Source organism: Neomonachus schauinslandi, chromosome 1, assembly GCF_002201575.2.
Source record: "Neomonachus schauinslandi chromosome 1, ASM220157v2, whole genome shotgun sequence".
In the NCBI taxonomy this organism is placed as follows: Eukaryota; Metazoa; Chordata; class Mammalia; order Carnivora; family Phocidae; genus Neomonachus; species Neomonachus schauinslandi.
Genome location: NC_058403.1, coordinates 203,074,835 through 203,092,174, shown reverse-complemented (window position 1 = coordinate 203,092,174; position 17,340 = coordinate 203,074,835). Strand labels below are relative to the sequence as shown.

Genomic DNA, 17,340 nt, shown 5'->3' with positions numbered 1-17,340 from the left:
TAAGAATAGAAGGACAAGGAAAAATTCTTGGGGGATTTTTGGAAGGAGCCAATGAATGAATGCATAGGAGGTTCTCAAGAAACACAAACCAGGTTCAAGCCCGTTGCTCTGGCCAGTTTGGAGGACTTAACCAAGGAGGAGGCACCATGAGCTCTAAGAACAAAACAAAGTACAGGAGGTGGACCAGGCTTGACCCTCTCTCTCCTCCCTCTTACTGCCAGGTAACCGCTCCCCAGGAAGCCATGACAGAAGTGGGAAAGCTGCCCCCACCACTGCCCCCACGACTGGACTGGTTCGTGCAGACGCAGGTGGTTCAGCTGGCCCAAGAAGGGGTCCCCGCATGGTTCCACGGTGCCATCTCGAGAGAGTAAGGACACACACACCTTCCACCCTGCCCTTCACCCTCTTTCCTTGTCTGCCCCCACCTTGGGCAGATTTTCTGCAGAATTCTGGGCTCGGCTTCGTTAAAAGACCTCTGAAATCCCGGGCAGGAGGGGACTCAGTGTGTGACCAGGGCCAGTTACTTCCCATCCCTGGACCTCAGCTCTCTCTGTACTAGTGACCACCAGACCAGCACTGCCAGGGACCCATCCCCCAAGGCCAGGTATCCATAATCAATGACGGCAGGATGCAGCCTCTGAATCCTTCTTAACACAGTTTCCCAAACAGCTGCTCTCATTCCATCAGGGACATGACCTACGTGCACTTTCTACATGAACAAACTCACCTCATTAGTCACCTTCTTTGTCCTAAATGAACGAAGAGAAGAACGTCTATGGCCACCATTAGCACGTAGGGACATGGAGAGAACGTTGTGAAAGCCACAGAGAGGGCTAATTGGCCACTTTCTCTGAGTTCTGGGGTGGGGGGCGCCCCTAAGAACATACTGTGAGCCACATGTTGCCATTTTAAAGTTTTTAGTAGCTATATTAAAAGAAGTAAAAAGAAACAGGTGGAATTAATTTGAATCCTATCTTTTCTTCAACCCAGTATATCCAGGATATTATCACTTCAACGTGAGTACTAAAAGCTCATCCATGAGACAGTATATGTTCCTTTATTTTGTAGTAAGTCTTGAAAATCTGGTATCCTACGCCAAAAGCACATCTTAATTCGGACCAGTCATATTAAGTGCTCAGTAGCTACACGTAGTCAGTGGCCTCTGGAGTAGACAGCTCGGGTCTCAAGTCTCCCCATCTTGTCCTATAGAAGGACACCTTCCTCTCTGTGAACCCATGATAACAATAGTAATGATGATAGTGAATACTAGTAATAATTTGGCAAGCAGTTACCAGGTATATGGGTATTTCAGGCATCGGGAAGCCAGGCAGGGGCTGTGGGGGATAGGAGAAAGTCTGTCCTGGGGTCAAGGTCATCAGAGGCCTTCTGCCACTGATGGGAACACCCCTGTGCCTGAACATCCCAAGGTCTGAAACAACAACAACAACAAAGGGTTTTAGGTTTGTTCAGTCCTGGGATGACGGGTGAACCAGGAGTCTGACCAGTATGCTGGGCAGCTGGATCGCAGCCATCTCCCTCCTGTGTGTGTCCTTCCAGGGATGCCGAGAATTTGCTGGAGTTACAGCCACTGGGATCCTTTCTCATTAGAGTGAGTCACAGCCACGTGGGCTACACACTGTCCTACAAGTAAGGCCCGGGCTAGGGGCCAGGGAAGGGGCAGCAGGGCTCCAGGGCTTCCTGGGAGGGGGCAAGGGATGCTTCATACCACAGCTGCTCAGAGAGCAACTGGTGTAAAGTTCTGGCCAAAGCTGGCTGCAGTGAGCAGCTGCAGGTCCGGCTGTAACCAGCAGATGGGGGCTTGGTGGTAACAGCCTGTGTGTCTGAGAACAGGGGCTGCTGGGAGCCCAAGAGTAGCTACTTCCCTCCCCTAACCTCCTCCCGCTCCCCGCCCCCATCCCCTTCAGCCATCTACTTGGCAACTCTCTGACTCCACCCGGAGGCACATATTAGGGAAACTCAGGGCAGTCCAGGTCCTTAAGGCCTCAAAACCTGATCTGGTATCTCACAGGATTCAGCAACACAAAGTACTTTTCAAAAGCATTCCAGGCCAAAGGAATAAAAAAAGTCCAATGACTCCACTGCAGAGTTCCCACCGTGGGAAAAGCTTAAACCCTGAGTCACACAGTCAAAAAGGCTTGGGGCTGCCATTTATATGCTGTGTGACCTTGGACAAGTTACTCAACCTCTCTGTGCCTCCCCCAAGTCCTCATCTCTAATAATAGGAATGCTAAAATTAATTCAGAGTCTTGTGAAAATTAAATAAGAGATAGTAAGCACATGGTGAGCCATTAATAAATGCATCCATTCATTAACAGAGCATTTATTGAGGGCCTGCTGTGTGCCTGGCACACAGACTTCGCCTGGGGCACAGACTTCGCCTGGGGCCTGAGTCACATTTTCACTATCATCACTTCTATTGATCATTTGACCCTAGCCAGGCACCGAACTAAGCTTTTATCTGCAGTAGCTTATTCCATTTTCATGAGAAATCCCGAGGCCAGCCTTAGTCGCCCCACGTTACAGACAGGGAAACTGAGGCACTGTGTGGTTAGTGGCCTACCAGTGTCACATGGCAAAAACATGCAGAAGGCTACTGGGAACCTGAACAGTAGGGCTGCAGCCTCCTAGCCCCAGCAGTGTTGCCACAGAGCCCAAAGCTGCTGCCGCCACTTCATGGTGAAGCTCTTGGATGACGGGAGCCTCGTGATCCCTGGAGAGGAGAAGGCCCACGCCTCACTGGACGCCCTGGTCACCTTCCACCAGCAGCAGCCTATGCGGCCACACAGGGACCTGCTGACTCAGCCCTGTGGGCAGGTGAGGGTGGGACCCCGGTGGGCCATAGTCACCCTCGCAGGGGCTAAGCCCCCTGACTCATTTTGTTCCCACGCTCCCCATTCAACCTCTTGTGATTCTGTCACTCTCATGATCCCTGCCCTCCCTCCCACTGCCCCACCCCTCCTGGTCTTGGTTCCCTGCCTCACCCCAGCCCCCCAGGCTAATTTGTTACAAGGGTTCATTTGGGGGGGTACAACCTTGGCTGATGTATAAGAATAGTGTATCTCCTTATAAGGCTCATGGCGGGGCGGGGGGGGGGGGGGCAGCGGGTGAAGGAGGTGTGGGGGGGTGGTCCTAGCCCTCAGAAGCTACTGTGGGAGGGGCATGCTTCCATACAAGGTTTGTGGGCAAGGCAGTTCCTGAGCCCCACTTTCTAGGGTTTGTCTGGGACCCTGGGACCACCCCATCTCCCTCCTTGGGGTTGAGCTGCAGGTTCCCTCTGCCCCACAGAAGGATCCAGCGAACTTGGATTATGAGGATCTCTTCCTTTACTCCAATGCATTGAGGGAGGAAGTTGCCAGCCCCGCCCATGTCCCCAGGGAACATCAGAATCCTTCCTCCTGTCCCAGGGCTGCACCTGAGGAGGTATGTGACAGAAAGCTGGCACCTCCAACACAGGGGAGAGGCAGGAGCGGAGGTGGCCAGCAGCTGCCAGAGGAGACTTTCTAGAGTGAAAATTAGATCCTATAGCTCCAAGTATAAAACCTTCCAGTGATTTTTTCAAGACACTGCAATTAAAATCCCAACTGTGACCTCGGCTACTCCTCATGCTCATCACCAGTCCAGCTCCAGCCCCTCTGCTATCCTTTCTGTTGTTCAGATACATCAAGCTAGGCTCAGGACCTTTGCATGTGCTGGTCCCTCCCTCAGGACCTTTGCACATGTTGGTGCCACCCACCTCAGGGCCTTTGCACGTGCTGTGTATGCTCTGCCCCCGGATTTCCTATGCCTGGCTTCTTTCTTCAATTCTTCAAGTGTCTCCCTCCCCAGACTCCAGACTGAAAGTCGTCCCCTCTGCATTCTCTATCATCTCACCCTATTTATTCACTGCAGAGCACTCCTCACAATTTAAAAAGTCTTTTTGTGGGTTAAAAGTTTATTTGTGGGTTTTCACGTTTCCTGTCTGCCTCCCCTATCAGACTGTGAGCTCTGGGAGGCATTAACAATTTAAATAGTCTTTTTGTGGGTTAAAAGTTTATTTGTGGGTTTTCATGTTTCCTGTCTGCCTCTCCTATCAGACTGTGAGCTCTGGGAGGCCTGGGAATCTGTCTGGCTTGTTCCCCCTATCTTGATCATCTGTCTGCCTCTCCTCCCCTCAGAGAAGACCTGGCACAGAGAAAGTGCTCAACGAATGAATCTGTGGAGTAGATGAGTGAATAAATTAATGAATCCCACCTTCTCAGGGCTGATTGGACCTTCAGGAATCCCTAGGCTCAGTGTCCTCCATGCCCCTCACATGGCAGGGAAGTTCTGACAATAGTGGAAATGAAACAGGCTGGTAGGATGAACATCAGTGGGTGTGGGGCTAAGCGGTGAAGGGAACAGGGAAGACCTGGAGGAGGTGGCATAGACCTGGGACACATAGGATAAGGTGGAGTCAGTCACACACAGAGATGCAGGGAGGGTGTTTCAGGCAGAGAAAAGAGCACATGCAAAGGTCCTGAGGCTCAGTGTATTTGGAAAACAAAAGAACAACAAAAGCCAGTGTGTGGATGGAGTGGGGTGAGTCAGAGGGAGGTCATTGGGAGGTGAGGGGCCAGGATCAGCAGGAGCCAATCATGCAGGGCCTTGGGGCAGGGTGAGGAGCTGGCGTTCTATTCCAGGTGTGCAGGGGGAGTCACCATGAGAGAGCCCATGGTTGCCAGCTGCAGGAGGGGCTGCCTGGCACCAGTGGTAGAGGTGACAGGAAAGAGGCAGGGAGTCCAAGTGGGAGGGACCAGAAAAGGATCTCTGGGGGTGGAGCAAGAAAAGGATATTTGAGACATTTTAGAAGGGAGCCTGCTGATGGCTTGGGGGGGGGGGTGAGGGGAACCAAGGTGTCGTCACGGTTTGAGTCCCTGGGCCCTCCATTATGAGGGAGGTGATCCCAGGATGTGCCACTAAGGGAGCGGGGAAGTGGGATGGGAGAGGGCAGCCCACGAAGGGTGTGTTAGGGAGCAGGTTCCCCTGTGGGCATCCGGGGCTTGGTATCCCTCAGGAAGGCTGGGGCTCTGCGTGGGACATGGACTTCTGTTATCCCACCTCAGCGTTGAGGAGTTGGGGTATTGATCCTCCATCTTCCATTAGGCCTTGGTCAAGTGCTGTTTCTGGGAGATTTTAAATCTCTGGCACTTCTGGCCTGCTGTGGGGCCAGAGAAGGACCCCGGGCAGAGTCCCCACTGCTGGCATTTGGGAGCAGAGCTGGGGGTACTGAGCGCTCAGGGCAAAGGGATATGGATGGGGCATTGTCGGCATCTGCCCCAAGTGTCACCTGAACAACCAAGTAATCAGGGCCTGAGGACCACATCTGGCCTGTTTCTGTATGGCCCACAAGCTAAGCATGGCTTTTATGTTTTTGAGTGGTTGAAAAAAATAAAAAGTAATATTTCATGACCCGTGAAAATCACATGAAAGTCGGATTTCCACATCCATAAAGTTTTATTGGAACTCAGGCACACTCACTCGTTGATGTATGATCTCTGTTGTTTTACAGCAGAGACTGTATGACCAACAAACCTGAAAAGATTTGCTCTCTGGCACTTTACGAAAAGAGTTCACCAATCCCTGGGGGAGATAGTGAAGCTGTTCATGGGGATGGGGAGGGGGCATGGGATCAGGTTTGGGGGCTCACCTGGGGTCCTTCTCACCCCCCAGATGTCTGAGTGGGACCCATGTCCCAACCTCCAGGGCAGATTCAGAGCTTTGGTGGGTGGGACGGCCCCAGGTCTCACCTGCTCTCAGTTTCAGACCTCAGCGAGGCCGACACTTGATCACCCAAGGGGAAGGAAGCCATCAGCAGAGATGGACAGAGCTTCCACGGAGGAAGCCACTTCCTCCTGCCCCCCAAAAGCTCCTCTTGAGAAGGCTTGCCGGAAACTCTGGAGGAACCTCAAGATGCTCCCCCAGACGGGCAAGAGGGTCCAGCAGCAGCTGACATCCCACTTGTCTTCTACTAACTTGTCATCGCTCTGGAGTGCTGGGCCACCAGCAGCGACACACAGCTCGGGGGCCAGGCCAGGTGACGCCCACTGGGAAGATAATGTCGACACAGACCGCTCTGTGGCCACGTCCCTTGCAAGCCCCTCACAGCCCCAGGATCTGAGAGACAGAGTTGACCCCTCCAGGAAGGTCTCAAGATTGGCCAGCTGGAGCGAGGCGACCCCGAGGGTCAAGGGTTGGCACCAAGCAGTAGTGAGGGCCCTGTCCCCAAAAGTGTCTAAACCAGAGAAAAAGGACTTGGCAGAACCCCAGAAGGACTGGCTCCCAGAGGAGTACCGCCCACCGCCACCCTTTGCCCCTGGGTACTGTTAAAGAGCTTTGCCCTGGCTCTGGGGGCTGCTCACACTGGACCCCTTATTGTCTACCCACCAGTCCTCAGGAACCTGAGAAATGTAATAAAGACATTGCTTGGGTCTGGTCCTGCAATTGCCGATCGTGTGACCCGGTTATTTGAATAATAATTATCAGTTACAGCAAGGGTCTAGGGCACCTACTGTGTGCCAGGCCCCATGCCAAAGCCTCCAAGTTCACTATTTCTGTTACACCTCTGAGCAGGCCCAGCAGATAGGCTCATACTGCATACTTTAAAGAAGAGACTAAGGGTCAGAGAGGAGGAGAGGCATGGCCAAGCTCACCCAGCTAGAGGGTGTCAGTGCCAGGATTTGAAACCCGGTCAGTTGGAGCTCTTTGGCCACATCCTCTGCACCTGGCTCAAGTCTAAGTAACATCCTTGCCTATAAACAGAGCTGTTCACACCTTCCTCCTGGGGTTCTCCTACAAATGAAGGAGATGAGACTTGGAGAGGGCTTGGCACATAGTACACACTCCCGACACCAACTTCAGAAGCATGGGAGCCCCTTTAAAGAAGGAGAGAGGCAGCCCAGGGTCATGGTTAGCAGTGGGTTCTGGAGGAAATCCCAGATCACATGGCCGTGTGACCTCTAGCGAGTCACTAGACCTCTCTGGGCTTGTTTTCTCACCTGGAAAGTGGGAAGAAGAGCAGCTCATCTTTCTCAGGATGAACCAACTGGATGCACATAAAACCTGAGGCTTTGGCTCACAGTGGGTGCTTAATAAGTGGAGGTTAGTGTGGGAGTAGGTGCTCTAGAAATGATGCACAGTGGAGGTGTCTGGGAAGGTGCCCTGGCAGCTAGTTTCGATTGCAGGAATGACCACTCCCTGGACTGACGGGGCCTATAGATGGGCCCCAGGCCGATCACAGATGGAGTGGGTGTGGGGCTTCTCAAATCTGCAAGGTGTGTAGATGTCTGGGATCTGGAAAGAGGTGGGCCTGAGTTCAAGGCTGCCTTTGCAGATGACATGAGGTGTGGCCTTGGGCAAATCACTCTGTTCCCTCTGAAGTGTGATTGCTTCTCACCCACCCCGCTGGCATGCCACAGGCAGCCAATGCAATGGCAGAGAGGTGCTTTGTAAACTGTAAAGTATGGTGCCAGCCTCAGTGAATGACATTGCTGCCCCCTCCCTCGGAGGCCTCCTCTGGCTGTGCTAATGAATGAGCACGGAGTCCAAGCTTGGTCCCTTTGAGCAGCTCAAGGATTGGGGGGAAAGGGGACTTGAGAGGTTGGGGGTAGGGTTCAGCCTTGGGAAGCCCGGGGGTGAGATCACATGGGCCTCATCTCCACATCTGGTCTCTGTCCACCAAAACTCATAGCTACCAAGGCACTTCCAGCCCTCACAGTGGACAGAGATCTAGAAGTCAGCCACTTCCTTGCATAAGTGGGGAGATCACGGCTCACAGAGGGTGCAGCCACACCCAGGGTCACACAGTGAGGGCAGAGGTGAGATCCCAGGCTTCCTCTCTCCCATCCGGCAGGTTTAAGGTGAAACACATGTCCTCCAAGCAGATGTGACTCAGTGACGTGTGTTTATTCCCAGAACCCAGGGAGACCGGATTTCACAGCGGAGTGAGGGGTCACCCCGTCCTCCTCTGACCTGACTTCTTCTCCGTGGTGCACTCAGATGCGGATGTGGAAAGTGCTGTGTGCAAAAAGAAATGGAGTCATCAGGCAGAGAGGGTGGCCCTCCTTCATCCCCCCCCCCGCTCCCTGAACTCTCCTGCAAGGAGTCCCTGAGACAGACAAGGAACCACAGGGGGAGATGGATCCCCTCAAGAACCCCAGGCTGTGCCCCGCCCCCGGTCCCCACAGGGGTGGAAAGCACACCTCTTTGGATCAGAGTTGACACTCCGGCTCCACCCCAGACTTGCCGTGGGACTCTAAGTGAGTGGGTACCCCTTCCTGGGCTTCAGTTTACTCCTCTGTAAAATGGGGATAATAGCCATCCTTCCTGCATGGGGCTGTAGTGAGGGCTAAGGGGGCTAATGCACAGGGTGCTGTCGCCCAGAGATGCTGTCCTCGGTAGGGTTCATTCAATTGTCGTTATTCATGTCTCTGTCTGCTAGGAGACCAGCCACGCTTCTCCAGGGAGAGGAGGGGGGCCCTCTGTGCATGTCAGGATGCCACCCATAATAACAGCCACGACAGCACCCCAGCACACAGATACTGAGCACCTACTGTGTGCCAGGTGCTGCTCTAAAGTCTTTCCATGTACTAACTCAGGGGTCAGCCAACTTCTCCTGTAAAGAGCCAAATGGTTGATATACCCAACTTTGTGCAAGGACTCAGCTGGGCCTTATAGCTCGAAAGCAGCCGTGGCTAATACATACACAAGCAGGCATGGCTGTGTGCCAATAAAATCACTGATGGACACAAATTTGAATTTCACATCCATTTCATGTGTCACGGAGTATTATTGGTCTTTCATCTTTTCCCCGCCATTTAAGAAATGTAAACACCATTCTTAGCTCACAGGAGGTACAAAAACAGGTGGCTGGCCACCCCCTGTATTAACTATCAGCCCGACTATGGGGGCTCTGATTCTCCCCAGGACTGCCAAGTACAGTTGTACACCCTGTTCACTGCAAAATGTTCAGGCAAGAGAGGACTGAAGACCAGCCATGTTCCATTCACCCAAAGAGCTGCGTCCACCCACAGGGGGTGCCCATGGGGTCCCCAATTATCCCCATTTTAAAGATGCAGGGACTGAGGCCAGGAAGGTTGGGGAAGTTCTCTAAGATCACAAATGAATGAATAGGGGAACTTTCACAAACGCAGCCTGAGAACTAGTTTTGTAGGAGCTGCGCTCAGACGTGGAAATGGATTGTGCAAAGTGGCAAGGAGTGTCACACCTGAGGAAGTCGGGTGCCCGCAGGATCATGTTCTGGAAGTCTTCCAGGGAGAGCCGCCCATCATGGTCGCCATCGGCCTCATCTAGCACCTTCTCACACACCAGGCTCACCTCCTCAGTGCTCAGCTCCCCCCGCGTCAGCTTGGTCACTGTCTGCTCCAGGTCCCATGCACAAATGTAGCCGTCATTGTTAAAGTCTGTGCAGCGGGATGGAGGGGATGTGGAGTGGGGGCACAGCAGGGGACAGGCAGGCTGGGCCTCTTGTCCCCATGTTACAGAGGAGGAAACTGAGGCACTGGAGAGATCCCAAGACCCTGGGGTAATGGCTGGGTCTTGCTTTGGAATTGGGCAGAGTCCTGCTGGGAGGTCATTCATTCACTCCACAACTATTTATTGAACACCTATTATGTGCCAGGCATCCATGACTGTTTTTCATCTACTCACTCAACAAGGATTTAGGGAGTGCCTACTGTGTTCCAGGCACTGTGATAAAGTTTCGTTCATTCGACAGGTTTTTAGTGAGCACCTACTGTGTGCCAGGCGCTGTGATAAATTTTCATTCATTCAGTCAGTCAACAAGTATTTATTGAGCACCTCCTTTTTGCCAGGCATGAGAGACAGATGGGGAAGAAAACAGATACTGTTGCTGCCCTTGGGTCTCATCAGAGAGAAATCAATAAGAAATGAACGGATTATGAACAGAAATTAAGCAGCACTGCTCCCTGCTGGGAGAGAACTAGGATGTGGGGTGGAGAGTGTTTGAGGGTGGAAGCTGCTTTTGACCTAGACTTCAAGGTGAGCAGGAGTCAAGGGAAAGGTATTCCAGGCAGAGGGCACAGCAGAGGAGAAGGCCCGGAGGGAGGAAGAGTTTGGTGTGCTGGAGTTAGAGGGAGGCCCGTGTGGCTGGAAAGTAAGTAAGGGGATGAGGTCAGCAAGTACCAAGGTGGGGCAAAGCCCCCGGGGAGACATCGGCGATGGCAGGGCAGCCCCTGGCCCCAGGCCTGGTCTTGTTCTCACTCCCCACCCCACCCCACGCTCGCCCACCCCCGAGCCCTGCACGCACCATAAATTTTAAAAGCATAGTAAGCTTTGAGGTCGCGGGGAGCCATTTCGCTCATCACGGAAAACATGTCCAGGAAGTTGTCCAAGGTCATGTGCCCGTCCCCGTCCTCAGAGAACACCTGGGCAATCCTCTGGCGGAACGGGTTGTCCTGGGGACAAGAAGCAGAGAGGCCATCCCTGACCGGGGACTCAGGGCTCCATATGGAATCGCTCTCCGCACCCACCTTCCTGAAACCTTCAAGTACCCACCCCCCACCTTCAAACTTCCTCCTGCCCACCGTCCTGGGACAGGATTCCAGACAACTCCTCTCTCTGCCCCTGTGGTCTGGGGTGGCCGTCATCCCACTTCTGGCTCCAGGTGCAGCCACGTGACCTGGTTGAGGCCAATCAGAGATCGCTATCGATTGGCAACCGTGATTGGCTCTGGGGTAGGTAGGGTGACTCAAACTGGCCAATCAGAGGCTGCCCTGAAAGATGGCAACGGAGGGGCCTGCTTTACCCTGGTTGCAGAGCTGACAGGAATCTGGCACCGCTGGGGCAGCCCCGTCGGACAGGCTGCCGGAGCCCGAAGCCCCTTCCTGCCAAGGGGGAGCTGAGAGATGGGGGGAGACTCCTGAGCTCATCCGCAGAAACCCTGGTTCCAGCCGTACCTGGCGCTTGCTCTGCCCCCTGGAGTTTGTCCTCCTATGTTCCAATACATTTTGTCCCTCTCGAATGAGGTTTCTGTCCCTTGTGATAAAATAATGTCTGCTCAGTCACTCACCCCACAAGTCCCCTTCGGCAACAGAAACTATGTGACGAACATCCAACTGAGAAGAACCTGCCTTTTTAGCGGCTCCTGCTATGAAAAGCAGAACTCACATTCCCTGAGTACCTGCCATGCAGGAGACCCTGTGCCAAGCCCTTTACCTGCATTATCTCATCCCTGCGTTCCAACAACCCCGGCTTTCATTCCTGTCTCGGTCACAGCCTAGCTGTGTGACCATGACCAAGTGTCAACCTCTCTGAACCTCACTTCTTTCATCTGTAAAATGCATTCACTTCATAGGAAGCAGGGGACATCCCTACTATTTTTTTTCCCTGCCTGCCCCAAGGCCCCACACATACCTTCAGCTCGGGCATGCTGCCGATGAGCTCGTAGGGCACCTTCACATCAGGACAGCTGGTATAGTCGAGGGGGACAAGCTGGGGAGCCAGGTCCTGGTAGCGATAGAAGAGCCTGGGGTGGGGAGGGAAACACCGGGAAGAGCTGGCAGATGGGATGGGGAGGACTTGTCCCTTTTCTCTCATTCTTGCAGCTGCTCACTACACATGGAAGGATCGTGGGTCCTCAAGAGTCATCAGCTCTGGGCCCAGTCCTCAAGCACACAGAGCCAAACACGGGCACGTCTACCCTCTGGGGGCAGGGCCAAAGTGGAGAGAGGGCCCCAGAGCTAAGGGAGACTCAAGTGGGGACATTGATACTGGGCTTTGAAGAGTGAGTAGGAGTTGACCAGGCTAGTGGGGATGGCAAAAGGGAGTGTGCTTAAGGTGAGATCATTTTACATCAAACATTCAGAGAATCTGAGTGAATCTCTGAATCTCTGGATATCATCACATTGTTGGCCTCTGACTGTAAAGACCCCCCCATTCTCACATTTTCCTTCTCTCAGCCCATAAGGCGAGCATTCCCTAAATGGGGCAGAGCAGAGACAAAAGGCCAATATTCAGAGTTTTTTAATGCATGCAGGGCATTTCGCAAAACACCAAATGCCACCAACACTACCTAGATGGTGAGGCCAGCTCTCCACTCCAATGTCCTCACCTGCTGACACCCTATCTTCACTGGGGGCATGAGAAGCACAGCCTTGTAGAGGGCATCCTTGGTGAGTCAGAGGTCCCCAAGCTGCTAGGGGCTGTTTCTGAGGGAGATGGGAGCCCCTGGGTCATATGATGGCGAGGAACTCAAGGAAGTGGTATCCGGAATTTCAGTCCTGACCACCCAGGTCCCTGTCTGGGCCCCCTCAGGGAACAGCCTGGGTTTGGGCTTCTGTATGGCCTTGAGCATGTCCCTCTTCCCCTCTGAGCTTGTTATTCTGCTGACAAACAAGAAGCTGAGGACCGACGAAATGTCAGCCCTCAAACTCCTTGGAGCTCTGCCCATCTGCAGAGCTCAGGTCAGCCTCCCCTGCCCAAGCCTCAGTTTCCCCATCAGTAATCTGATCGTGATGGCCAGGGTGACCCTACGAGCTGTCCTCACCCAGACAATGGGGCTCACTGGTGAAAGGTGTGCCCATCAATAATGGATATCCTGTGCCCACACAATTGGGGCCTTGGCCCCTATCACTCTGTATCTGAACCCCGGCCAGCTTGGGTTTCACAGCTCCAAGTTCATGGGTCGGGGCCTCTGGACAATGGCCCCATGGGCTGAGCAGTAACGTGGGATACCCAACTATGCCTCTCTGCTCATGCCAGCGACCTGCAACGGCCACAGCCTGCCTACCTGCACCCTTACCTTGATGCTACCCCCACAACCCAGAGCTGACTCTAGCCTCTGCCCCCAGGTGCCCAGCCTCCAGTCCCAGCCTCTTCACACTGGCCTCAGGGGGATCTTTTTAACATGCTGATCTGTCTCCCCCCAACACCTCTCCCCGCTCACATTCTCTCCATGGCTCCACATAACCCTTGGGAGAAAGGCCAAGCTAATCAACTTAGAGACCGTGACAATATGACAAGATGTGGCTTCTCAGCCTCCCCATCTCTGCCTCCATCCACTGACCGTGCCCGCAATCCTCCCTTTGTGTTTTAACCACCACGCGGCACTCAGTCCTGTCCAATCGCAAACATCCTCCGACAATGGAGAGAAAGTTATTACCAGGTCTTCCTCCCTTTCTGCCCCAACTGACCTCATGATTTCCTTTCTTGTGAAGAAGGTGCAGTCCTGTGGAGAGAGATGATGGCTTGGCCCAGAGCCTGCCTCAGGGGCCTCCTCCTTCTCCCTCCCACTGCATGCCCATCCCCGCCTGATGTTGCACACAGAGCTGCACCAGGAACCCTTGCCGATTGCACACCCTGGACAAATGGTGCTGTCCCCACTTCTCAGGCAGGGAAACCAAGGCTGCCGAACCTGCGCATCACCCCTACCTGATATGCTTCCAGCTGCTCATGAGCGAAGACTGTCTGCTTGTTGCCCATGGTGAAGACCACTGCCAGGAGTCTGGGACAAGCTCCTGAAGCCCCCAGTCTCCTCAGGACCACACAGGTTGCCAGGCTGCAGCACATCAGCGTCTGGGCAAATGTCCCTGCCCTGGCTGTCACCTGCCCACCCGCCCTGTCACCCCCAGCCTGGTGAGATCAAGTTACAGCTGAGCTCTCTGGGCAACAGCCCAAGTATGTCCATGGCCACCAGGACAAGAAGGACTGTAGGAGGTCACAGAACAGCAGACCACATCTGCCACGACTAGGTGAGGCTGGGGGGTATGGGGCCCCTTCCAGAGACAGGCAGGGTAATGGAGAGACTGCAAGCAGATCCCAGCTCAATTACTAGCTCTCCACCCAGTGGCTATGTGCCTTAGACAAGTCAGCTGACCCTCTCTAAGCCTTGTTTGTAAGATGGAAGTTATATTAGTACCTAGCTCATTGAGTCGTCCTGAAGATCTAACGAGATCATTAATGCAACCAAAGAAAAAAATTTTAACTATTGGGTTTAAGCCAGTTTTAGGCACTGGGAGCATAATAACTGGGTGAACAAGCTAAATGAGGTCCCCAGATGTGCATTGGAGATGATGATGATGTTATAGCTTAAGAAAAGTGATCCAAGGTGTAAGTTAGAGAAACAGTCAGTTAAATAATACCAAACAGAAATCTTTATCCCAGGACTTGTCAGAGCCTTTAGCATGCTGATGTTCACCATGCATCCTCAATGTAGCAGCTGCCAACCTTATTAAGACCCAGAATTCTTTTGGGCAGAACACGTGGGAGTCAAAAGTTCTTAACCTGGTGCTCCATGCTCTTCTTCCTCTGGGTCTATCCTGTCTCTCCACTTTCTTCTCCTGCTAAGCCTTTTCCAGTGCCACACCCCAACCCCCCTGAACTGCTCTTGGATCTTCCTCTTCCCTCTTCCCCACTCTCTCTGGCCTGGACGATCACAGTTCCTCCCAGTCTCATCAACTCTCTTCTGCCCCAGTGTGTGAAGCCACCTTGTAGAATGTGACTATGATCAGGCTTTAAAGACCCCCTTTGGATGATTTAAAAGAAAAAAAAAAAAGACAATATCAAGTGTTGGAGAAAATGTGAGGCAACTGGAACTCTTATTAATTGCTGATGGTGATACAAAATAGTTCAGCCACTCTGGAAAATGGATCGGAACTTTCCCATAAGGGCGCCTGGGTAGCACAGTTGGTTAAGCCTCTGACTCTTGGTTTCAGCTCGGGTCGTGATCTCAGGGTTGTGAGATTGTCCAGCTCCATGCTCAGTGCAGAGTCCGCTTGAGATTCTCTCTCCCTCTGCCCTTCCTGCTCTTGTTCTCTCTCTTTCTCAAACAAATCTTTTTTAAAAAAGATCTTATTTATTAGGGTGCCTGGGTGGCTCAGTTGTTAAGCATCTGCCTTCGGCTCAGGTCATGATCCCAGGGTCCTGGGATCGAGCCCCTCATCGGGTTCCCTGCTCCGCGGGAAGCCTGTTTCTCCCTCTCCCTCTCCCCCTGCTTGTGTTCCCTCTCTCGCTGTCTCTCTCTCTGTCAAATAAATAAAAATTTTTAAAAAAGATCTTATTTATTTATTTGAGAGAGAGAGAGAGCACGAGTGGGGGGCAGAGAGAGGGAGAAGCAGACTCCCCACTGACCAGGGAGCCTGATGCAGGGCTTGATCCCAGTACCCTGGGATCATGACCTGAGCCAAAGGCAGATGCTTAACCGCCTGAGCCACCCAGGCACCCCTCTCTCAAATAAATCTGAAAAAAAAAAAAAAAAAGAACTTTCCTATAGTTAAACATACACTTACCATGTGACTCAGCTATCCCACTATGAGTAGTTATCCAAGGGAGATGAAAAGATGTATGGGCACATGAAAACCTGTACATGCCCACAGCATGGAGAAAACACTTGCAAATCATATATCTGATAATGTACTAATCTCCAGGATATATCTAGAACTCCCACGAGACTACAATAAAAAGACAAATCGCCCAAATAAAAAAAATGGGCAAAGATTTGGGGAGGGGATGAATAGATGGAACACAGAGGATTTTTATGATAGTGATTTTTTTTTTTTAAGTAGGCTCCACACCCAGCATGGAGCCCAATGCAAGGCTTGAACTCACAACCCTGAGATCAATGCCTGAAGTGAGATCAAGAGTCAGATGCTTAGCCAACTGGGCCATCCAGGCACTCCTATGGCAGTGAATCTATTCTGTATGATACTGTAATGGTGGGTACATGTCATTATATATTTGTCCAAAACCATAGAAGGTACAACACCAAGAGTGAACTCTAATGTCAACTTTGGATAATATGATGTGTCAATGTAGTAAGTTCAACACTTGTAACAAAGGCACCAATCTAGTGGGGGATGTTAATAGTGGGGGAAGCTGTGGGTGCGTGTGGGCAGGGAGCACATGGGAAATCTCTATACCTTCTGCTCCATTTTGTTGTGAACCCAAAACTGCTCTAAAAATAAAGTCTATTAAAACAAAACAGAACAGGTAAAGGATTTGAGGAGTCATCTCTCCAAAGAAGATATACAAATGGCAAATAAGCATATGAGAAGATGTGTAACATCATTAATCATTAAGGAAATGCAAACTAAAACCACCATGAGATACCAATTCACACCCACCAGGATGCCTATAACAAAAAAGACGGACAATAGCAAGTTGTTGGCCAGGATGTGGAGATACTGGAACCCTCATACACTGCTGGTGGGAATGTAAAATGGGGCAACTGCTTTGGAAAACAGTTTGGCAGGTCTTTAAAAAGTCAAACATAGGGGCGCCTGGGTGGCTCAGTTGGTTAGGCGACTGCCTTCGGCTCAGGTCATGATCCTGGAGTCCCGGGATCGAGTCCCGCATCGGGCTCCCTGCTCGGCGGGGGGTCTGCTTCTCCCTCTGCCCTCTTCCCTCTCGTGCTCTCTGTCTCTCATTCTCTCTCTCTCAAATAAATAAATAAAATCTTTAAAAAAAAAAAAAAGTCAAACATAGAGCGCCTGGGTGGCTCAGTCAGTTAAGCGGCTGCCTTCGGCCCAGGTCATGATCCCAGGGTCCTGGGATTGAGCCCTGCATCGGGCTCCCTGCTCCGCGGGAAGCCTGCTTCTCCGTCTCCCACTCCCCCTACTTGTGTTCCCTCTCTTGCTGTGTTTCTCCCTGTGTCAAATAAATAAAATCTTAGAAAAAAAAGTTAAACATAGTTATCATATGACCCAGCAATTTTCACTCCAAGGTGGAGAGAATTGAAAATATATGTCCACATAAAGACTTGTATGTGAATGTTCATAGAAGCATTATTCACAATAGCCCCAAAGTAGAAACAACTCAAATGTTCATCAATGGATGAATGGATAAAGAAATTGTGGTCCATTCATACAACATAATATTATTCAGTCATATAAAAGGAATGAAGCACTGACGCACACCACAACGTGGATGAGTCTTGAAAACACCATGCTGAGTGAAAGCGGTCAGACACAAGAGTCCACATAGTGTGTGATTCCATGTATATGAAACATTCAGAATAGGCAAATCCATAGAGGCAGAAAGCAGATTTAGTCATTGCTAAGGGGCTGGGGCAGGGGGATGGGGAATGACCGCTCAAGGGGGGTGGGTTTCCTTCTGGAGTGATGAAAACGTTCTGGAACTAGATAGCGGTGATGGTTGCACAACTCTGTGAAGGTGATAAATCTCACTGAACTGTGCACTCTAAAGGGTGACTTCTATGGTATGTGAATTATATCTTCGTTTTTAAAAATATCTGTACATGAAGAGTGATAGCGACTTTATGCATAATTACTAAAAACTGGAGACAACACAAATGTTCTTCACCCGGGA

At 51.8% G+C, this 17,340-nt stretch overlaps 2 protein-coding genes across 6 annotated transcripts; one reads left to right on the top strand and one right to left on the bottom strand.

The window, feature by feature from the left end:
* Positions 1-242: 242 nt before the first annotated feature.
* On the top strand, positions 243-6,366 carry HSH2D (hematopoietic SH2 domain containing). Of its 4 annotated transcripts, none has more exons than XM_044917600.1 (5): positions 243-292; positions 1,558-1,647; positions 2,670-2,835; positions 3,307-3,441; positions 5,803-6,366. In XM_044917600.1, exons 1-5 carry the CDS (start codon positions 243-245, stop codon positions 6,364-6,366), a joined length of 1,005 nt encoding a protein of 334 aa, XP_044773535.1. The 4 variants fall into 4 exon arrangements, 3 of the variants coding, with proteins under 3 accessions (XP_044773535.1, XP_021538838.1, XP_044773543.1); XM_021683163.1 differs by having other exon boundaries at positions 243-367; XM_044917608.1 differs by lacking the exon at positions 5,803-6,366 and having other exon boundaries at positions 243-367; positions 3,406-3,525.
* Positions 6,367-8,030: 1,664 nt separating this feature from the next.
* On the bottom strand, positions 8,031-13,497 carry CIB3 (calcium and integrin binding family member 3). Of its 2 annotated transcripts, XM_021683161.1 has the most exons (6): positions 13,447-13,497; positions 13,209-13,243; positions 11,431-11,542; positions 10,325-10,472; positions 9,263-9,458; positions 8,031-8,052 (listed from the first exon to the last, which is right to left on the bottom strand). In XM_021683161.1, exons 1-6 carry the CDS (start codon positions 13,495-13,497, stop codon positions 8,031-8,033), a joined length of 564 nt encoding a protein of 187 aa, XP_021538836.1. The 2 variants fall into 2 exon arrangements, with proteins under 2 accessions (XP_021538836.1, XP_021538837.1); XM_021683162.1 differs by lacking the exons at positions 11,431-11,542; positions 13,209-13,243.
* Positions 13,498-17,340: the final 3,843 nt, after the last annotated feature.

Excerpts from the sequence above, each read along its gene's own strand:
- CIB3 (XM_021683161.1), bottom strand. The coding sequence starts at position 13,497 with ATGGGCAACAAGCAGACAGTCTTCGCTCATGAGCAGCTGGAAGCATAT. Across the intron at positions 13,244-13,446 it reads AGCAGCTGGAAGCATATCAG|GACTGCACCTTCTTCACAAG; the intron begins GTAGGGGTGATG and ends CTCTCTCCACAG. Across the intron at positions 8,053-9,262 it reads CGGGCACCCGACTTCCTCAG|CACTTTCCACATCCGCATCT; the intron begins GTGTGACACTCC and ends TTTTGCACACAG.
- HSH2D (XM_021683163.1), top strand. The coding sequence starts at position 243 with ATGACAGAAGTGGGAAAGCTGCCCCCACCACTGCCCCCACGACTGGAC. Across the intron at positions 368-1,557 it reads CACGGTGCCATCTCGAGAGA|GGATGCCGAGAATTTGCTGG; the intron begins GTAAGGACACAC and ends GTGTCCTTCCAG. Across the intron at positions 1,648-2,669 it reads GGCTACACACTGTCCTACAA|AGCCCAAAGCTGCTGCCGCC; the intron begins GTAAGGCCCGGG and ends GTGTTGCCACAG.